Source organism: Apodemus sylvaticus, chromosome X (assembly GCF_947179515.1).
Source record: "Apodemus sylvaticus chromosome X, mApoSyl1.1, whole genome shotgun sequence".
NCBI lineage: Eukaryota > Metazoa > Chordata > Mammalia > Rodentia > Muridae > Apodemus > Apodemus sylvaticus.
In genome coordinates, this window is record NC_067495.1 from 45,191,312 (window position 1) to 45,215,179 (window position 23,868).

The window sequence follows — 23,868 nt, forward strand, 5'->3', positions numbered from 1 at the left end:
CAAGGAAGATTTTTCCATCTTCTGAGATCTTCGATTTCTTTAAAAGACTTGAAGGTCCTGTCATACAGATCTTTCACTTGTTTGGTTAGAGTCACACCAAGATATTTTATTTTGCTTGTGGCTATTGGAAAGGGTGTCATTTCCCTAATTTCTTTCTCAGACTGTTTATCCTTTGAGTATAGGAAGACAACTGACTTGCTTGAGTTAATTTTATAACCAGCCACCTTGCTGAAGTTGTTTATCAGCTGTAGGAGTTCTCTGGTGGAGTTTTTTGGGTCACTTAAGTATACTATCATACCATCTGCAAATAGTGATAGATTGACTATTTCCTTTCCAATTTGTATCCCTTTGACCTCCTTTTGTTGTGTAATTGCTCTAGCTAGAACTTCAAGTACCATATTGAATAAATATGGAGAGAGAGGGCAGCCTTGTCTAGTCCCTGATTTTTGTGGGATTGCTTAAAGTTTCTCTCCATTTGTTTGATGTTGGCTACTGGTTTGCTGTATATTGATTTTATTATGTTTAGGTATGGACATTAAATTCCTATTCTTTCCAAAGCCTTTAACATTAACGGATGCTGAATTATATCAAATGCTTTATCAGCATCTAATGAAATGACCATGTGGTTTTTTTCTTTGAGTTTGTTTATGTAGTGGATTACATTGCTGGATTTCCATATATTGAACAATCCCTGCATCCCTGGGATGAAGCCTACTTGACCGTGGTGAATGATCATTTTGATGTGTTCTTGGATTCGGTTGGCAAGAATTTAATTGAGATTTTTGCATCGATGTTCATAAGGGAAAGTGGTCTAAGGTTCTATTTTTTTGTTGGATCTTTGCGTGGTTTTGATATCAGCGAAACTGTGGCTTCATAGAATGAGTTGGGTTGGGTAATGTTCCTTCTGTTTCTATTTTGTGGACTAGGTTGAAGAATATTGGCATTAGGTCTCCTTTGAATGTCTGATAGAATTCTGCAGTAAAGCCCTCTGGTCCTGTACTTTTTTGGGTTGGAGACAGTCAATGACCACTTCTATTTCTTTAGGGATTATAGGTCTGTTTAGATGGTCTATCTGATCCTGATTAAATTTTGGTAGTTGTTATCTGTCTAGGAAATTGTCCATTTCATACAGATTTTCCAGTTTTCTTGAGTATAGGCTTTTGTAGTAGGATATGATAATTTTTTGGATTTCCTCAGTTTCTGTTGTTATACCACCTTTTTCATTTCTGATTTTGTCAATTTGGGTACTGTCTCTGTGCCCTCTGGTTAGTCTGGCTAAAGGTTTAGCTATCTTGTTGATTTTCTCAAAGAACCAGCTCCTACTTTTGTTGATTCGTTGTATAGTTCTTTTTGTTTCAACTTGTTTGATTTCAGCCCTGAGTTTCATAATTTCCTGCCTTCTACTCCTCTTGGGTGTATTAGTTTCTTTTTGTTCTAAAGCTTTCAGGTGTTCTGTTCATCTGCTAGTGTATGCTCTCTCCAGCTTCTTTTTGTAAGCACTCAGAGCTATGAGTTTTCCTCTTAGCACTGCTTTCATTGTGTCCCATAAATTTGGGTATGTTGTGCCTTCATTTTCATTAAGTTCTAAAAAGTCTTGATTTCTTTCCTTATTTCTTCCTTGACCAAGGTATCATTGAGTAGAGAATTGTTAAGCTTCTATGTGTATGTGGGCTTTTTGTTGTTTTTGTTGCTATTGAAGATGACCCTTATTCCATAGTGATTTGATAGGAGGCATGGAATTAGTTGAGCATCTTATATCAGTTGAGGTCTGTTTTGTGACCAATTATATGGTCAATTTTGGAGAAGGTATATCCTTTTGATTTAGGATGAAATGTTCTATAGATATCTGTTAAGTACATTTGGTCCAAAACTTCTGTTAGTTTCACTGTGACTCTGTTTAGTTTGAGTTTCCCTGATCTGTCCATTGGAGAGGGTGGGGTGTTTAAGTCCCCCATAATTATTGTTTGTGATACAATGTATGCTTTAAGTTTTAGTAAGGTTTCTATTATGAATGAAGATGCCCTTGTATTTGGGGCATAGATGTTCAAAATTGAGAATTCTTCCTGGTAGATTTTTCCTTTGATGAGTATAAAGTGGTCTTCTGTGTATCTTTTTTGATGACTTTTGATTGAAAGTCTATTTTATCTGATATTAGAATGGCTCCTCCAGCATGTTTCCTGGGACCATTTGTTTGGAGAACTGTTTTCCAGCCTTTTACTCTTAGGTAGTGTTTGTCTTTGATAGTGAAATGTGTTTCCTGTATGCAGCAAAATGTTGGGTCTTATTTATGAATCCAATCTGTTAGTCTATGTCTTTTTATTGGGAAAATGAGTCCATTGGTGTTAAGATATATTAAGGAATAGTGATTGTTGCTTCCTGCTGTTTTTGATGTAATTTTTATGTTTGTGTAGTTATCTTCTTTTGGATTTGGTGAAAGGATATTACTTTCTTGCTTTTTCTTGGGTGTAGTTTCCCTCCCTTTGTTGGTGTTTTCCATTCATTATCCTTTGAAGAGATGTGTTTGTGGAAAGATACTGTGTAAATTTAGTTTTGTCATGAAAAACCTTGGTTTTTCCATTTATGGTAAATGAAAGAGTTGCTGGATATAGCAGTTTGGGTTGGCATTTGTGTTCCCTTAGGGTCTGCACAATGACTGCCCAGACTCTTCTGGTTTTCATAGTCTCTGGTGAGAAATCCGGTGTGATTCTGATAGGTCTGCCTTTATATGTTTCTTTACCTTTTTCCCTTACTGCTTTTAATATCCTTTCTTTGTTTAGTACATTTGGTGTTTTAATTATTATATGATGGGATGAATTTCTTTTCTGGTTGAATCTATTTGGAGTTCTGTAGGCTTCTTGTATGTACCTGGACATCTCTTTCTTTAGGTTAGGGAAGTTTTCTTCAATAATTTTGTTGAAGATATTTACTGGTCCGTTCAGCTGGAGCTCATCACTCTCTTCTATGCCTATAATCCTTAGGTTTGGTCTTCTCATTTTGTCCTGGATTTCTTGGATATTTTGGGTCAGGGCCTTTTGCATTTTTCATTTTCTTTGACTCTTGTATCAATGCATTCTATGGTATCATCTGTGTCTGAGATTCTCTCTTCATCTTCCATCTCTTGTATTCAGTTGTTGATGCTTGGTTTCATGACTCCTGACTTATTTCCTAGGTTTTCTATGTCCCACGTTGTCTCCCTTTGTGATTTCGTTATTGTTTCCACCTCCTTCTTTAGATCCTGGATGACTTTGTTTAATTCCTTCACCTGTTTTGTTGTGGTTTCCCTTAGTTCTTCAAGGGCTTCTTGCTGTTTACATGTGTTCACTTGTATTTCTTTAAGGGAGTTATTTATGTACTTCTTGAAGCTCTCCATGATGCCCTCCATTAGCATCATGACCTGTGATTTTTAAATCCAAATCTTGCTTTCCTGGTGTGTTGGGATATCCAGGACTTGCTGTTGTCAGAGAATTGGGTTCAGGTGATGCCATATTGCCTTGATTTCTGTTGGCAACGTTCCTACGTTTGCCTTTTGCCATCAGGTTATCTCTGGTGTTAGTTGGGCCTGCCGTCACTGGCAGGAGCTTGCCCCTCCTGTGTGTGTGCCTGTAGGCATATCTCAGCAACCTTAGGTGAGCTGCTTTCTCCTGGCAAAATTGCTGTGTTGCTGCAGAGTTCCTGGGTGCAGGTGGAGTCCTGGTGTGATGTGTCCCAAGTGATCTTCTACTCTGGTGAAACCTGCCTATCACTCTGTTGCAAAGTCACAGAAACAAAGATGACAGCTGAGACCCACTCTCTTGTAGTTGTATTTGGTTATGTACCTCTGTGGCCCTGATCAGCTCTGGATGCAGGCTGTGCAGGCAGATCCTCTGCTCTGCAGGGCCGGACTCACCAGTGCAAACTGCCACTTCCTAGCTGGCCTCTGGGTGTATAGCTGGCTTCCTGCACTGATTGGAGATGGGGCACTGTCATAATATATTTCAAATATATATGTTCATATATATTCATATATTCATATATGAAATGGATATATAGGATATACATATATTATAAATGATATGTAAATATGTAAACAATTGTCTTAGGCTGCAGAGATACCTTGGTAGTTAAGAACAATTGACATTTTTGTAGGAAACTCAGGTTTAGTTCCAGGTACCCATGTGGCAGCTCACAGCCATTGTATCTCCAGTTACAGGAGGGCTGTGGCCCTCTTCTGCCTTCTCCAGGAACCAGGCACATACATGATGCCTATATATAAAAGCACACAAACATTCAAATACATGAAAACTATGAGGAAAACAAATTAATCTTTTAAAATGTTTGCAGAATCCTTAACTCAAAAATAATTATAAAATGTTTGACTATGTTTATAGACCTAATTGGAGTAAGAAAACAAGATGCTCCATTCTAATGTTTGCTTGTTAAAAATATCTACATTAAGCCACCTGTTAATACAGTTCTAGGAGAGCTGAAGCACTCTTTTGACCTCCACAGTCACACACGCACACACACACACACAGGTGAGGGTGAGAAGTCTTTAGAGTATGAATCTCCTATGAGTGCATTCCTATGTTCATTCTTTCATTGTCCTCGAACTTTCTTAGCTATATAGCTTAGTTGATTGTGATTTCTTAGCTTCATAGCACCTAGTACTTTAAAAATCTATACTGCATTATAATTTGCATATTTGTACAGATTATTTTGGAAATCTATAAATCTCTAAATCAGAAAGAAAATCCTCCCTTTGGTAGACTGCCCTTGATTTGTCCAAAATGAAAAGAAAGAATCTGTCATTCTTTGTCAATCAGTTGGCACATACTTGACAGCAAGCATTTATAGTGAAAGACAGCTGTGTTGTCATGGTCCAGGAAACCTAATTGTAAATAAATAAAAGAACAGTCATGCAGCATGAGTGGAAAGAAAAAGAAACTCAACTGTACAATGTTGTGTTTTTCCATCCATCAACTTTCATTTGTCAAAGTCAGCCTGACAATATAGGCCAGAGAAGTCAAGCTCTTACACTATATTGATTCCATTTCATTTTTTTCTAATACTCTTTTTAGCAAATAGGTTGTATGTAGCATGATAGATAGTTTAGTCAATATTTATGACCAGGACACAGATATTATAGAGTCATACTTTGCCAATTTTATCTAGAGAGTCATAAAATTGGTTAGTTAATTTAGTTTCTTTTAATAATGTAATTGTCAACTCTTGCTACTGTAATAATCACCAAATTTTAGTGGCATTTTCCAAAGCCCCTTTATTAATTTTAACCTATTTGTTGACAGATTAGCTGGAGATTTGTTGTACATATTCTAAGAATCAGGATAAGATAACTTTATAATCATATAAATAGAAAATGCTCCAAATGTCTTCCATTGCAGGGACTTAAGTTTTAAGAATCTTTTTTAACAATATTCTATGTAAATATTTTTCATATATCTGAAACATGGATTCCCCTTCTCCGTTTCTGACCAGATCCTTCCCCCAATACACTCCATGCATTTCTTCTCCTTTTCTTTAGAAAACAACTCTGCAAACAAACAAATAAAAGGGAACAAATAAGAGAGAAAAAACACAACACACACATCAACATAAAATTCATAAAATAAAACAAAAAAAATTGGAAACTGTATCTCGATGCCCAGCAGTAGATGATGGCCAACAGAAATCTTGCACAATGTTGTTTTTTTTTTTTGTTGATCTCTTATGTTACTTTTTTAATTATTTTATTATTTAATATTTTATTATTTATTATTTTATTATTTAGCTATTTATTATTTAGTCATTTATTATTTATTTTTTATTTTATTTTATTATTTATTTATTTTTATATTGTATTATATATTTTATTTTTTATTATTTTATTATTTTTATTATTATTTTATATTATATTTTATATTATTTTTTTGATTGCTGACATTTGGTTGTATAATTCCCACCCTCTTAGAGGCAAAGGGGACGGGAGTTTGCAGAGAGAAGATAACATTTGAAATGTAAATAAAATAACCAATCAATTAAAAATAATCTGTAAGGTGAAAGGCAAAGGCAAAATTAACCTTCACAGTTTGAACTGCGTTTAAAGATCTAGTGCTGAATAAAATGTCCAAATTTCCATTCACAGCACATCAATCAAAAGAGGACACTTGGCCAAACTAATATGAAGTGAGGTCAGCCATATTAACGGAATAAATGAATAATAAACCAAACCAATGATAACATTTACATTCATGAGCTTTTCAATGGTTATATAGCAATTCACTATATAAGCCCACACAGTCTGGAACTCACAATGCTCTTGTCTCAAAATTCCGAATATGGAAGGGTTGGTGCCTACACCACAGTCTAGCTACTTGGATTTTTTCTTCTCTATTTCTGCATGATTTCTCCCATTTCCTTTTATGGCACAAGTTACTGATTATGTAACACATTCTACCTTGGAATTCACTCTATCATAAATTTACTTGCAAAACAGATGCAGGAAAGCCACTTCTCAGGCTTTCTGCCCTGACCATGAAATACAGAACTGATCAGTTACTGTTCTGTGCACCATTGCACACTGTATTTTGCTGCTGTTTTTTCTTTTTTTCTTTTTTGTTTATAATGCCTTAGAAATTAGAAATATATGTATTTATATCTGTTTGCTTGTGTTTCTAGTTCCTAGGCCAACACTGCAACACAGTAAACATTTAATAAATGTTTGTAAAATGAACAAGGAAAAGCTTTAAAAAGGTGACAGGCTGTTTAAATTTCCTGTAAATATGCTTGAGTTTTATAATCATTATGCATATGTATGCATTCAAATATTAAGAGGTTGGTCATAAGTTAAAAAGTAATAGCTTAAGTACACTGAAAAAAAAAACAGAAAAGTTAGCAAGGCCATATTTCTCACAGTTGTACTATAATCCGAAGCACAAAATTTCTATTTTTGTGTGTACATATACTGTACAAACTTAATGTTTGATAAAGATATAGTTTTAAAATTAGAGGCATGTACCACATTTTAGATGAAAAAACTCTCAGTTTACACTAATGTACATTGCTACTCAGAAGAAATTAATAAAGGCAAAGCACAAAATACAGTTCAATAAATGTATTCATATACAAGTAAATTTCCATTTATTTTTTATCAGACTTCCTAGTGCCACTCCATAGGTTTTCTTTGCCCATTTTTTTTTTGAATCAATAACCTTTGCTTCACTGTCAGATTAGCAACTGCACAATTATAGTGAGGACATTTGCTAAAATCTATGTAAACTCAATGTAAAAATAAACCATGCTAGAGTCTATTTTCTTGGGAGCATTAATTAAGAGTTATTCCTTATTACCTGATTAATGCAAATTAATGTCTTCAAATTATACCAGAAATTGTAGCAAATTTCAAATACTTTGATGAAAGAAAAATACTTGGACCACAATCTTTTAAACTCCTGTTGCATAATTTTGCATTACAAAGGACATCAGGAATTAAAAGGAAGAAAACATTGATGTAAATGTTCTATCATTACAAATGAGGTTTTTGTTGGTATTGAAATTCTGTGAAGACTTTGTCTGAATGATCTTTGAAGTTGAACACTTTCTACTGACAAAATCTGGCCACAATAATTAGCTGTTGGCAGTTTAGCTGTGGCCTTCATGGACTTCTTTTAAATCACAATTTTTAAAATGTTACGTCATTTCATGACAAAATAAAATCAGGTTTACTCATACGCACTTCTGACAGAGTCAAAGTTTGAGAAATCACAATCTCACAAAGAAGAACCATTGAAGCATGTTTTTCACTTTCTTTTTTATTATTAATTATTTCATTTTTATTTCAAATCTTATCCCTCTTCCTGGTGCTCCCCTCTATAAGTACCCCACCCAATCCCTTTTCCCCTTCTCCTCTAAGAAGGTACTCCTCTATCCACTCAACTATTCCCACCTTACCCCTCAAGAATCCCCCTTCTCTGGGGCATTATGCCTCCATAGGACCAAGTGCCTCCCCTCCTACTGAGACTAGACAAATCCTCTGCTAAGTGTGAAGCAGGGGCCACAGAGTAGCCCATGTTTGCCCTTTAGTTGGTAGCTTAGTCCCTGGGATGTCTGAGAGAGGTCCATTTAGTTGATACTGTTGTTTTTCCTATGGGATTGCTGTTGTGGATAGCCCTGGTCTTGTATTTTGATGCTAATTCCACTCCTTGGAGGGACTGCAGATGAGGAGTTGCCTTGTGAACCTTCTCCTCACCTTAAATTTTCAAATAAAGGCTTGAGAGGAAGGGGAAAGAGCAGAGAGTTTGGGGGAGGGGAAAGGATCAATAGGGGAAGGGGAAGGAGCTACAGGGGGTTTTGGATGGAGAAGCTGCAGAGAGAGAAGCTCTTGGCCTGGAGAAATCACAAGTTATATGGGATAATATAGATGGGAATAGAGTATTGTAGTGGGAGATCTGCCCAATCTAGGCTTGTAGCTTGTATTGTTACTGATTGAGTTGAAATTTCTTTTACTGGAAAATTGAGTTGGATATATATAGCAACAGATTGCAATCCCCTTCAGTTCTTTAGTGCTTCAGTCTCTGCTCCACTTTTTGTTCTAGCATTTCCTTTAGACAGGAGCAATTCTGGGTCAAAATTTTTGAGATGGATGGATGGCCTCATCCCTCAACTGGGGGCCATGTCTATCTACTGGAGGTGCTCTCTTTAAGTTCCACATTCCCACTGCTGGGCATTTTGGCTAATGTCATTCCCATTGGGTTCTGTGAGCCTCTCATATCCTTGGTGTCTGGGACCTTCTAGTATTTTCCCCCATCTCCAGCTGCATATTTCTATTCATTCTACTGGTTCTCTTGGCTACTCTTCTGTCCCACCCATACATGATCTTGCCCTCCTTTTTTCATTCCCCCTACCCTCTCACGCCCAGGTCCCTCCCTCCCACTACCATCTGTGATTATTTCGTTACACCTTCTAAGTGGGATTGAAACATCCACACTTGGGCCTTCCTTTTTCTTATGCTTCCTATGGTCTATGAGTTGTACCACGGATATTTGTACCTTTTTGGCTAATATTCACATATTAGTGAGTACATATCATGTGTGTTCTTTTGGGTCTGGGTTACCTCTCTCAGGATGATATTTTCTAGTTTTATCATTTGCTGGCAAAACTTGTGATATATGCTCCACTATGTTCATAGCACCCCTATTTATAATAGCCAGAAGCTGGAAAGAACCCAGGTATCCGTCAACAGAAGAGTGGATGCAAAAAATGTGGTATATATACACAATGGAGTACTATTCAGCCATTAGAAACAATGGATTCATGAAATTCTTAGACAAATGGATGGAGCTGGAGAACATCATACTAAGTGAGGTAACCCAGTCTCAAAAGATCAATCATGGTATGCATTCACTAATAAGTGGATATTAGCCTGGAAAACTGGCATACCAAAACATAATCCACACATCAAATGATGTACAAGAAGAACAGAGGAGTGGCCCCTGGTTCTGGAAATACTCAGTGTAGCAGTATAAGACAAAACCAGAACAGGGAAGTGGGAAGGGATGGGTGGGAGAACAGAGGGAGGGAAGGGGGCTTATGTGACTTTCGGGGAGTGGGGGACCAGAAGAGGAGAAATCATTTGAAATGTAAATAAAAAATATATCGAATACAATTTAAAAAAATCAGAAAGATCTACAGAATATCTTAAAATTGTCACATGATTAATAGTTCTGGTATCTTGTACAAAGTAAACCCATATTTTCCATTCAATAGAAATACAAATTTTACAGTGCCCTATGCATATAGGAAGTAATTTAAATCCCAAAGAAAAATTAAATCAGTCTTCTATTCAGATGAATGAATGAGTCTATTGCAGTTCCAAGGTCCAGTTATAAACCTAGAGTCATTTTAAAGGTAACAGGAGCTGGATAAATCCAATATATGAGTTGAAATCAAAGAAGGATGAAGAATATAGCACATGTTCAGAGATACTCACTGCAGATGCATAGGTCAAAGCTGCTAGCATCACAAAAAAAAAAGTTCTCAGGTGGCATAGGTGTTTCATAGACTAACTTCTTCATTGGTGCATAGGTCCTTAGTTTGGACCCAAGTGGGAAGACTTGATTTCTGATAATATATATGATTCTCCTTTTGTCCTTTAAGTAGAGGTTTGCTATTTTTTTCTGGTGACTTATGCTTTCTCCTCGCCCTATGCCATTGTTCTTGATGTCCTTGGGCTTGAGGAGCCAAAGAGGAATCTATATAATGTTTCAATGGATCCATCAGCAATAACAGAGGCATACTCCTTCTCAATTTTCATCTGGAGATGTAAAAATGAGGAAGGTTAATGTATCAACTTGCTTATTTCCTCCTGCAATCAAGCCAGGGATGTTAGAAGATGTCATGCCTGTGAGTAACAAAAAAAAGGATTTGTGTGGGTTTTTAGTTCTTGTAGTAATAGAAACATAACAGAATGTGAAGACAAAATGAAAGTATTCTCTATTGCTGGAAATAATCCTCCCTCATAAATAGAATCTAAAATGATATTTAATAGTTCATGAATTAACTGTGACAAATGAATCAAAACAGACAGTTCCACCTTTTGTGCTGAAGAAAATAAAGCATTAATAGATTGATGAGTTATAGGGTCAAGAATCTCTCCTATACCCCTAGATATGCCATCAATAAAATAAGTATCTGCCTGTAAAATGGGATAAGGGTGGATAATATTTTGTAGTCACAAATTCAGTTCATGTGGGAAAATCCAATAGCTTGCCAGCTGAATAATGATTTCCTATCCTCCCATAATAATCTGTAAATGAAGTTTAAAAGTCCATAGAGTTCTGTAATGCTCTTAACAACTGATTGTTAGTTAAAGGTAATATAATACAGCAAGGATCAAAATCCATGTAATTTTTAACATCTGGCACTCCCCCAACTTATGAACTGAGCAAGGAGATTAAATAGGCAGTTAGTATTTTCTGTTCCCTAAGGTGTAAATAAATCCATTTTCAAAGGTTTATCCAATTGTGCTATATAATACCTCTAGGAGACAATTTAGTGGAGAAAATAAGTAAGTTTAAAGGAAGTGAATGATCTACATGATACCTAAATGCCTCTTATAGTCTGAATTCAAATAACTGTAGAGTTTTCTTATCTCTCAAGATAATATGCAAGTACAATCTAACACCATCTTTCATTCTAGAGTTTTAAATAGATTGGTTAGCACATTGGAAATATGAAGCACAGCTCAGGAAGCTGGGAAGAATTACGAAAATGTATCCATGTTCCATGCTGTGACTTAGCTTGCTTAGGGTGTAAAGTTAGCTTTTGCATAGACACTACTAAGTCCTCATCAAAAAGTAGAGAGGATTCAAGATGAGAGTGAAGGCCAAATTCCTCATTCTACACTTCAGGATCATCTTCGGGCAATGGAGGATATGTATTTAAAGGAGACTCCAATAATGGAACTACCATAATTTTTTACCTGCATAGTTATGGGTGGCACTGTTTTTACTTTCAATTTTGCCAATAATTATTGGCATCTTTTTTTTTTTTTACCAATTTTAAGGGTTGATCATTCAGTTTATATTCATTAAAATAATTATATAGCTCTTCCTCATGATTAATGTACTCATCTTTCTTCAGCATTTTGATAACAGTCCAAATTAATGTCGAACAGACTCAAAATTGAAAAGGGTTCTTTTGCTACTGTTTGACTACCTTTTCAAACAAGACCCCCATGTTTTTATTTAAGTTTTCATCTTCTGAAAACTAGGGATTAAAATCACAAACAACCTGCAAACAATTTGATAGTTGTTATTTTGATACTTGTCTTCCTACTTTCATTTTAAAATCTTGTACAAACTCAAATTAAGGCAAACCCTTCTATGGTTTCTGCCCCATTATTGTCAATTCATGTGAGGGACACCTTTGTTATTGCATACCTGACTTCAAGTACCTGATTTATGAGACCACTTGTTTACTTTTCTAGATGTGATATGACATTGGAAAATGAGGTCAATAAATGAGGGGGACTGAAGTCCATACCATAATCAACAGATAATCTACAGCCTGATGATTAAGAAAGGTCACTTCTGTAAAGTTCTCATGAGTTCAAGCTCTATATAATAACATGAACAAGCTGCTCATGACAAAAAAATGCCACACATTTTTCCATAGAGGCATATAAACAAATAGCACTAGCAGTTATAAAGATTAATTAATGTGCACTCACTCATATTTTGTGCCCCTATACCTGGAAGGGGCACAAAAGCACATTTCAAGAACAATCCCATGTTTTTGAAAAAACTGATGTTCCAAGACTCTTGTCTTATTTACTTGGAGTTCTCTCACAAGCACTCAGAAATCTCCTCACATGACTCCACTCTTGGACCATGTCCCAACATACGCCACCTCTTATGCTCTCCCCTTGCCATCCACCATCCCTTGCAACAAGTATCTTTTCCACTTTGTCTTTATGTTTGTGTGTGTATTTTGTGTGTGCATGTATGTGCGCATGTGCATGTACATGTGCACGTGTGTGCCTGTGCGTGCCTGTGTGTGTATGTGTGTGTGTGTTGTAACCCACTTCATTTGACTAGTGCCTCCTGCATGTAAACAGGTGTGAAACTATGTACTGGAGCATGACCTCCTTACCAGTAGCAAGGAAGACTATGATTCTCCTTCACCTAGAAACCATGAATGTCTAACACCTCCCTGGAGGAGGATCAGGACCCCAGAGCCCCTCTCCCATCCATGATGGAATGTCACAGTCCCACTATTAAACATTATATTCAAGTAATGTTTTATTAAATATTTAATTAAAAGTGATATTTTATTTATTAAAATAAATATTATCGGTATGAAAAATATAAGAAATTTGGTGTCCAGTACAAAACTCTATAAATATTATGAGATTAAAATTGTTTTAAATGTATCAAATACCAACTTTTTTAATCTGTATCATGGGTTATATACATTTCCATGGAATTTGAGATTTATCTCATTATTCTTGGCTTAATAAGTGAAGAAAAGAGAAATGAGAGTGTCTGAAAGAAAGCATGAAACTCTGCTTTTTATCTAAAGGAGTCCAGGTTTGGGTATATATTAGAAGTTGCAGCCGGGCAGTGGTGGCGCATGCCTGTAATCCCAGCACTCTGGGAGGCAGAGACAGGCATATTTCTGAGTTTGAGGCCAGCCTGGTCTACAGAGTGAGTTCCAGGACAACCAGGGCTACACAGAGAAACCCTGTCTCGAAAAAACCAAATCAAGAAGAAGAAGAAGAAGAAGAAGAAGAAGAAGAAGAAGAAGAAGAAGAAGAAGAGGAAGAGGAAGAGGAAGAGGAAGAGGAAGAGGAAGAGGAAGAGGAAGAGGAAGAGGAAGAGGAAGAGGAAGAGGAGGAGGAGGAGGAGGAGGAGGAGGAGGAGGAGGAGGAGGAGGAGGAAGTTGCTAGTTTTTGGGGAATTATAGTCCTCTATCTACTCCAACTTTAGTGCTTTATAAAATGACAAACTCACATTAAGAACTACCTTTCCTCTGTCAAGTGTAACAAGTGCAACATGACTCTGGTTCAAGATAATTACTTTCAAATGTAAAATGTCCATGTAATTTAGATTAGGATGCTGTTGATGCAAAAACCACAGGTCTCCTTTCAAAGGGAAAGAGACATCTTTATTGTGTAACCAAATTTGTGTGACCATAGGCCAAGGAACACAGGGCTGCATAGGTTATTGCAGGTTCCATGTTTCTACGTGGAAGCTATTTCATAAAGTATTACAGTAGCAGAACAAGGAAAGTCATAAATCAAGGCAATATTAAAATTGCATTGATAGGTACATCTCGTAAGCATGTTATAACAAGATAATGTAGTCTCCTGTATAGGGCTCAGATAGTATCTTGATGGGTTTAGCTTTTGGAGCTGTTGGAAGCTAGTGGTCTGCTAAGTTAAAAGATTCTAAAAAGTTTTTATCTATTAGTCACAGGATGTTAATTCTGACATAGAGGTGAACAAGGGACAGATATTTAGGTGGCTAAAAGTAGCACACCATGAGATAATTAGACTCTTAACCTGCAGCCCTGCACCCTCTTCACATCACTGCAGTTCTAATCAGTTAATCAGTCTTTGCAGACACAAATTCTTTCCAGAAATGCTCTTTCACAGTACATAGACTTATATTGGTAACGCATGGCACCACACACAAGTAATACATGTACAGATGAAAAAGATACTGTTCTACTTGTAAAGTAATTAGAACTTGCTAGACATTGCTCTTTCTTTACTTCTTTGGGAAAATTTATTTTTTTCATTATTTATTTTACAAAGTATGAACATTCAAAATGCTTTGCAGTTGACCCCCTTAAGGGAGAATGGGTAGTTGTCAATGTCCTATAAGGAAACCAGGTCATGTAAATAGATGTATCTTGTTCTGATCTGAGATGGGAACTATTCTACTTTTATCAAAGAATTATTGTCATGCCAGGAACTAATGTTGAAGGCACAATACCTTTCTGGCAGTGGTCACTAAGAGCACTGATCAGCTGTTCTATGAAAGTAAAGTAGGTAGTTTCTTATTTTATTAGTATACAGCATAAACTCTTAATGAAAGGAACACTTTTGACCAAAGCACCCGCCTCACACATGTAGCTATTTTAATAACAAGGCAAATAGTTGCTCTCAAGAACAGGTGCTGAGCACTCATTTATTTCAAGACATCCTGCTGTGCGTGATCCGATTATAGTAACTTAAGTTCCCAGGTTGCCACCCATGTGGACTGAGGGCAAACAGGTGGGAACACAGTGGATAGAGGAAACCCAATCCATACAACATGTACACACTCTAGTGCCTGGAGGTACCAGGATAGGAAAAGGGAGACAAGAATGTGGGCTAATCAAAAGCAGCTCTGAGAAAGGATGTTCAGGCCCTGACTGATGCAAGACATTGATTAATCGATACTCCATCCCAGTGTTTATCAAGTGTTCCATCCCAAACATCTACTGTAATATTTGACTTTGCTTCCTTCAGTTTCAATTTGTACACGTTGTTTTTTTCTTTCTTCTAGAGCTAGACAGCAGTCAGTAACAAAACATTTTATATTCATAAACGGAAAGGGGTGTTTGCTTTTCTGCCATGCTTTAGTCTTCCCCAGGCAATGGAAAAGCAAACAGTAAAAAAAAAAAAAAAAAATCTAATCACTCCTCAAAAGACCTGTTTAATTTGACTGCTTAATAAATAATAAGTGTTGTTACTGTGTCATAAGTGTTTATTCTACAGAAAGACCTTAATTTCAATAATGATTTATAAAGAATTATTTGCTTTGTCTTACATATACACTCATAGCTAGAGAGAGTGAGCAAGTATGTGTGTGTGTGTGTGTGTGTGTGTGCATGTGGGTGTGGGTGTGGGTGTGAGAGAGACAAGGAGAGAGAAATTTTAGATATGTAGCTCAAAATAGAAAAACCGATAAAATAAAGAGTCTGTAAGGCACAGCAAATATTAAGACTATTGGTGTTAGTGATGTTAAATCTGTTGATTATATTTATTTATTATACCTTTCATCATTACAGTTTGCTTTTAAAAAATGTATAATGTCTCTGTTTATCTACAATATTATCATGATACAATTCAAAGGATTTTGGATTGTTTTAATGTTAGTGTATTTCATGGGAACCTGTATTTATTTTCTCTGCATCAAAAGCTACATTTTTGGGCCCCTGTGTACCATGCATAAATTGATCTGCAATTCATGTGGAGTCTCTAAGGGTATATTTAAATTTTGTAATTTTATTGCTAACTGTGAAGTTAATCTACACTGTATGCATTCTTTTCCCCAGGAAACTGAAGTAACAGTTCAAGCTAAACAACCGGATGTGGAAAGGCTTTTGTCTAAAGGGCAGCATTTGTATAAGGAAAAACCAAGTACTCAGCCAGTGAAGGTAATGAAGCAACCTCGAGCAATATCTATTACCTCATAATAGGCTATGCCTCCCATGTTGTACACTTGCCAATGTCATTGTCTGTTTATAATCTTGGAAATAACTTGTAAGGAAATAATGGACATACTATAGTTACAGAGCTAAAACTGTCCTTTTGATCAACCTATCCTATTTATATATAGGGATCTTAAGTATATGATCAAGTCATTGCATTAAAGGACTCATTTCTGTCCTGGTGTGGTACCATCAATACAAAAAGTAGCATGACCTTCAAGGTAGATTAAATTCTTTGGGGCTTGATTACTTTGCTTGCCAACCCTGATACTCTTCATATTGTTTGACTTAATACAAATCAAGCCATTGCAGCACGTTGTCTTGAACAACTGTAAAAAAAAAATAATAATATGGTCTATGACCTTTTCTTGCTCTGTTGCTTTTTCTTATGAAAGAGAAAACCCTGTATTCAGGATTCAGTACTTTATTAGGTCAGGAATTTTTTAGTGAAATATCATATAATTGCATCATTCTTCAGTAAAAAAAGCTGGCCTGGGTGAAAATTTTCTACTTCCTTCCTTCCTTTGTGTACATTTTGAAGTCCAGGCTACATTTATTCATAGGATCTTACCTGAGGAGAGAAAAAGAAAGCCAGGTCAATTACAAACAAACAAACTCCCACTCAATGGCTTCCATTTGCAATTGACAAGCCAGTGATAAATGATAAATAGATGTTAGGTAGAGTTTATCTTGTTCTCCATACCTGGCCAAAATTTTAATGGCTTCCACTGTGATAAAGATTTCTGAGAGCCTGTAATGTTGGCTATTTATTGATCAGTTTTGGTTTCTTAGCTAATGTTACTAGCTGAGATTTAAGGAGCCTGACTTTTATGTCCAAAACCATTCTAAAACAGTGCAGGTCAATAACCTCATTATACAAAACCTGTTTGTCTTTGCAAATTACCAGAACTTAGACTATGCAGAGTTATTGCTTAGTTTCCATGTACTTGGACCAATTTCTATAAAATTGTTTGTTTTCTCCAAAGTTTACATGGGAGTTTTCATCATGTAAATTTAAAATTGGGTTTTGAACATAATGGCAAAACAACAGATGTAAAAGGCACAACTTTCTCTGGAAATATTAAAATTCCCTCATTCAAAATTCAAGTTATCTCTAAACCTGAAACACACAAAAAATAATTTTCATACAACATGAGGTTTCATTTGATCCTTTTAAAAAATATAATAAATGTTTTTGGTGTTTGGACTTTAGACACGGAGCCAGTACTGACAGCAGCAAATTTCAGTGTGGCTGTGGATAAAATTATAAAGGTTAGTTATTAGAGTGATAAAGTACGGAGGATAATTATTGCAAAGGCCCTCATTCTAGTGAACCACAAAATGAACAAATGGACTAATGGATAGGTCCATTCTATTCATTCTTGATGCACCCTCCAAAACTTAATGACATATGGGTATGATGAAGACCTGAAACTTAATACCCTTTCTTATAGTTCACAAAAGTGCATTTAATTTTGCTTTATTTCATGCTTTTGCATAAAACATAGAAAAATATCCTTCCTTCAAAATGTAGGCAGTTTTACTTTCCTCATATCTAAACTAACCAAACCAGTGATGCTTAACTTAATCTCACATCCACCTATATACTCAATCCCAAGGCTGCTTTGACATGCAAACTAAATTCTACCCAACTCTGCTACTCTGCTGGTTCCTCAGTGAAATAAATGGAAGATTATAGGAAACAAAAAGAAAAAGAAAAAAATCATATAACTTGTCTTTTTCCCCACTTTTCTTAAACCTGTCTTGTTAGTCAATGACATTTTCCTTCCACTTTTCCTACTTCCCCATTTCCTGTATATATAGTTCATTTGAAGGAGGTAGAACGGAAGTAAAAACATGTCTAAAAATTCCCTGATTTCTAGGGAAAACAAACTATCAGGTTGATATGGGTGAGGAGTTTGATTGATTTGGCCTTGTCATACAGAGAGAAATGGTTGACTCACAACATGATACTTTGTTTTGTTTTGTTATACTAGGGATGGAACACTCAGGGTGCTGTATATGATAGGCAAGTTTTCTACCTATAAGTTATGTGGACCATCAACCTAGAAAACAACTGAAAGTTAGCTGCAGTTTTAGAGTACCCTAAGCCACTAAAATCTCACAAAAACTGTTTTATGGTTCAGAACTTGATACCTAACATACCAAGGCAGAAAGGTTGTAATGGATTAACTATTGTTAAGAAAAAATGCCTTCAACTATTCTAAAGAATCTTGGTAAGATGTTGATGTGCAGTAGGATAAATGTGTTGTTATATGAAAAATACAGCTTAATATAGTACAATATAGTTAATTAACTACAAAACAGCTAGGGAAAGAAGCCATCTCTTATAATTGACTATAATTGAAAATGACAAATGACACTAATATTTAGTAGGTATATGTGAGGAAATTATCTCCAGTGGTTTATATTTGCCCTCTTGACCATTTTTCCAAAGCAATTATTCTGTGTGAAACATTGTGATTTATATAAAACTTGTCACACCTTACTTTTAATTTTCTCATTAAAGTATCCATTCTAGAGTAAGTTACATACATTATAAAGTTTTCTTAAGCAATATCTTTGATAGTAAAATAAAATTGCAAGTCAAATTCCCTTGTTTTATTACTTCAACAAGTAACTACAGTATTTTAAATCCCATTAATTCTCTTAGTTTTAAAGGAGGTAAAAAATAACATTTTAAAATACATATACAAATTAAATAAAATTTAACAAAAAGCTACATTTAAAGTGAGTATCAGTGCCAGCAACAAGCCCATATATGATATATTTTGAATTGTGGACTTGCTCTAGCTTCTTTTAATTTTGAGCCTTACCATGCATTTATTGGAAAAGAAACAGAGCTTCCCAGTCTGGAATTTTAGGGGCTTATATTTGAAGAGGAATATTTGGAAATAAAAAATAGGAGGGAAGAAGTGATTCTTAAAATGAAAAATAAAGGGTTGAAGAAAGCTAGCTGCTCTTCCAGAAATCCAGAGTCAAGTTCCTCTTATCCACATTGGGTGATTCACAACAGCCATTGTCTCCAGCTCCAGGCTCTCTGATACTCATTACCTGCTTTCATTGGGACCCTCATACATATATTCATGCACACACACAAATAGAGATGATCATGTTTATTTCTAAATGTAATTTTATTTTGGAAATATAGTCTATATTCCTCAAGGGTATTTATGAAAGATTTAGTTGTTTCCATAGAATGTCTGTCTACCATTTGCCGACTTTGTCATTAAGGGAATGTTGGAGACTTTCCGTTGTTTAGGAAATTTTCTATTGCTACCCCCACATTTTGTTTGTGAAGAAGAATTTTCTTGCTCAATGTCCAACTTCCTGGTCCCCTATTCCAACAATCCTTCCCACCATCACCTCTTCTTCTTCTCTGAGAGAATGGGGCTCCCTGGGTATCCCCCTACCCTGGTACATCAAGTTTCTTCAGGGATAGGCACATCCTCTCACACTGAGGCCAGACAAGGGAGACCAGTTAGAAGACCATATTCCACAGACAGGCATTTGGGATAGCCCCTCTCCATTTGTTCAGGACCCACATGAAGACCATGTGTTACATATACATGGGGAGGCCTAGGTCCAGCCTTTGTATTCTCTTTGGTTGGTGATTCAGTCTCTGAGAACCCCAAGGGTTCAGGTTAGTTGTCTCTGTTGGTCTTCCTATGGAGTTCCTATGCCCTTTAGGCATGCAATCCTCCCCCCTATTCTACTATGAGACACCAAGCTTCATTCATTTATTGGCTATGGTTGTCTACATTCGACTGAGTCAGCTGTGGGGTGGAGCCTCTCATAGGACACCCATGTTAAACTCTTGTCTACAAGCATAACAGAATATAAGTAATGGTATCTGAGATTGGAGCTTGCCCGTGGGATGGGTTGGGCCAGTTATTGTTTGACCATTCCCTCAATCTCTGCTCAACCCCCAGTCCCTGCATTTATGTAGACAGAATAAATTTTGGGTTGAAAGTTTGGGTTGAAAGTATCAAACTCCACTGGGGTTCCTGCCTGGCTACAGAGGTGGCCTCTTCAGGTTCCCTATCCCCAATGTTGTGAGTAGTAGCTAATTTCACCCCCATTGATTCTTGAGTGCCTCTCTCATCCCAGGTCTCTGTCAGGTCCTGTGGCTGCCCCCATCTCCCCCCTCATGTCAGTTGCTAATTTACATTTATTCTCATGGCCATCTGTCCATCTCCCCTGTTCCTCTCCACACCTGGTCTTGAAACTCCCGTAATTTCCCTCCCCATCCTCTTCCCACCCAGATCCCTCCTTCCCTCTGCCTCTAATGGCTATTTTGTTCACCCTTCTAAGTGATATTCAATCATCCTAACCTGTGACTTCCTTTCTGTTTAGCTTCTTTCTTTGGTTCTGGGCAGTATAGCATATGGATATCCTGTATTTTATGGCTAATATCCACTTATAAGTGAGTACATAACATACATGTCTTTTTGGGATTGGGTTACCTCAATTCAGATGATATTCTCAAGTTCTGTCCATTTTTTTTTTTTTTTGCAAAATTCAGGATGCCATTGTTTTTAATAGCTGAATAGTATTCCATTGTATAAATATAATCATATTTTTTATCCATTCTTCAGTTAAGGTAAATTTAGGTTGTTTCCAGTTTCTGGATATTACAAATAAAGCTGCTATGAACATAGTTGAGCAAGTATCCCTGTGGGATGTGCAAGCATCTTTTCTGTGTATGCCCAGGAGTTTTACAGCTGTGTCTTTAGATAGAACTATTGCCAGGTTTCTAAGAAACTGACAAATTGATTTCCAGGCTGGTTATACAATTTGCAGTCCCACCAGCAATGAACAAGTGCTTCTCTTGGTGCATATCCTTACCAGCAAGTGCTATCCCCTGAGGTTTTATCTTAGCTATGATGATTCATGTAAAATAACTTCTCAGAGTTGTTTTGATATGTATTTCCCTGATGACTAAGGACTTTGAACATTTCTTTAAGTATTTCCGACCATTTGAGATTCTTCTGTTGAGAACTGTCTGTTTAACGATGTACCCCATTTTTAAGTGGGTTTAGCTCTGTACCCCATTTTTGTTGTTATTTTCCCCTTTTTTTATTTGATATATTCTTTATTTACATTTCAAATGATTTCCCATTTTCTGGTTCCCCACTCCCCAAAAGTCCCATAAGCCCGCTTCTCTCCCCCTGTTCTCCCATCTACCCCTTCCCACTTCCCTGTTCTAGTATTCCCCTATACTGCTGCACTGAGTCTTTGCAGAACCAGGGGCCACTCCTCAGTTCTTCTTGGACATCATTTAATACGTGTATTATGTCTTGGGTATTCAAAGTTTCTAGGCTAATATCCACTTATCAGTGAGTGCATACCATGATTGATCTTTTGAGACTAGGTTACCTCACTTAGTATGATGTTCTCCAGCTCCATTCATTTGTCTAAGAATTTCATGAATTCATTGTTTCTAATGGCTGAATAGTACTCCATTGTGTAAATATACCACATTTTTTGTATCCATTCCTCCATTGAGGGAGACCTGGGTTCTTTCCAGCTTTTGGCTACTACAAATAGGGCTGCTATGAACATAGTGGAATATGTGTCCTTATTGCATGCCGGGGAATCCACTGGGTATATGCCCAGGAGTGGTATAGCAGGGTCCTCCGGAAGTGTCATGCCCAGATTTCTGAGGAACCACCAGACTGATTTCTAAAGTGGTTGCACCATCTTGCAATCCCACCAGCAGTGGAGGAGTGTTCCTCTTTCTCCACATCCTTAGAAGTCAAACTATCACTATTTGCAGATGATATGATCGTATACTTAAGTGACCCTAACAACTCTACTATACAATATATGTATTAAATCCAACTGGTCCAAAGCATCTATTAGTTTCACTGTTTCCCTCTTTAGTTTCTGTTTTCCTGATCGGTCCATTGGTGAGAGTGGAGTGTTGAAGTCACCCACGATTATTGTGGTAGGTGCAATGTGTGCTTTGAGCTTTAGTAAAGTTTCTTTTATGAATGAGGGCATCCTTATATTTGGAGCATAGATGGTCAGGATTGAGAGTTCTTCTTGTTGCATTTTTCCTTTGACCAGCAAGAAGTGTCCTTCCATGTCTCTTTTGATGACATTATGTTGAAAGTCAATTTTATCTGATATTAGAATGACAACTCTGGCTTGTTTTCTGAGACCATTTGCTTGTAGAATTGTCTTCCAGCCTTTTACTCTAAGGTTGTTTTTGTCTTTGACACTGAGCTGTGTTTCCTGCATGCAGCAAAATATAGGGTCCTGTTTATGCATCCAGTCTCTTATTGGAGAATTGAGTCCATTGATGTTAAGAGATATTAAGGAGTATTGGTTATTGCTTCCTATCATTTTTGATGTTAATTTTATACTTGTGTGGTTATTTTCTTTTTGGTTTGATGAAAGAAGTTTAATATCCTCCTTTTTCCAGGGTATAGTTTCCTGGATGTTCTGGGATACAAGCTCTTTGCATTTTGCATTTTCTTTGACTGTTGATTCCATGGTTTCGATGGTATCTTTGGCATCTGAGATTCTTCTCTCTCTTGTATTCTGTTGTTGATATTTGCATCTATGGCCCCTGATTTCTTCCCAAGGTTTTCTATCTCCAAAGTTGTCTCCCTTTGTGATTTCTTAGTTGTTTCTACTTCTGTTTTTAGATCCTGGATGTTTTTGCTCAGTTCCTTCGCTTGCTTGTTTGTATTTTCCTCTAATTCTTTGAGAGATTTTTGTGTTTCCTCTTTCATGACTTCTGCCTATTGATCAAAGTTCTCCTGTATTTCTTTAAGTGATTTTTGCACTTCTTCCTTATTGACTAACTTATGACCCATAATTTTCTGAATTTCTTTAAGTGATTTTTGTGTTTCCCTTGTAAGGGCTTCCAGCTTTTTTCATTTTTCTCCTGAATTTCCTTAAGAAATTTATTTATGTCCTTCATGTGTTCCTCTAACAGCATCCTGACCAATGATTTTAAATCCAACTTTCGTTTTTCTGGTGTGTTGGGGTATCCAGGACTTGCTCTTGTGGGAGAATTGGGTTCAGATACTGCCATAATGCCTTGGTTTCTGTTAGTAATGTTCCTTCATTTGCCTTTAGCCATCTAGTTCTCACTGGTGTTAGATGGTCTTATTGTCACTGGCTGGTGCTTCAACCTACTGTGGACTTTTAAGGCTATTTCTGTGACACTGGATGACTGGGTTTCCTCTGGCACAGATTACTGATATGGTGCCTTCCTCTTTTGTGCCTTTGGAGCCCTGCTGAGTCTTGCCTCAAGCAATGTTATATTTGGGTTTTCTCAGTGAACCAGGTGTTCCCTGACTGCTTTGTCATGGAGAAAAGATGGCTGCAGAGTCACTCCCTCTGTTGATCCTCCTGTAGGACACAGGCCCCATGACAGGCTGGCTGGCAAATGAACTGCCTATGTGCTCAGGTCCTGGGTACAGGCAGATCCCTGGCGATTTGCACCCCCAGAGATCTTAAGCTTTGGATAATTCAGTACCTAGTGATGCTTGTCTGCTCCAGCAGGCAGCAAAGATGGCGGTGGGGAGTCTCTCCCTCTGCTACTCTCCACATAGGACACAGGTCTTATGACTGGCCACCTGGAATATGAACCGCCTATGTGCTCAGGTCCTGGGCGCAGGCCGACCCCTGGTGGTTTGCACCCCCAGAGGTCTTAAGCTCAGGATAATACAGTACCTAGTGATGCTTTTCTGCCCCAGCAGGCAGGCAGAGAAGATGGCTGCTGCAAGTCACTCCCTCTGCTGCTCACCAGGTATGACACAGGCCCCAGGTACCCCATTTTTAATTAGTTTATTTTCAGTGTTGGTGTCTAACTTCCTGAGTTCTTTAAAATTTTAAATATTAGCCCTCTGTCAGATGTATGATTGGTGAAGA

At 36.9% G+C, this 23,868-nt stretch overlaps 1 protein-coding gene across 1 annotated transcript in view; it reads left to right on the forward strand.

Annotated features, from left to right (window-relative positions):
• Positions 1-23,868, forward strand: part of Dmd (dystrophin) — a 1,772,476-nt gene that overhangs the window by 1,025,169 nt on the left and 723,439 nt on the right. Inside the window, exon 45 of the mRNA XM_052170230.1 lies at positions 15,802-15,903. Coding sequence (XP_052026190.1) covers positions 15,802-15,903 — 102 coding nt within the window. The remainder of the gene's footprint in view (positions 1-15,801; positions 15,904-23,868) is intronic.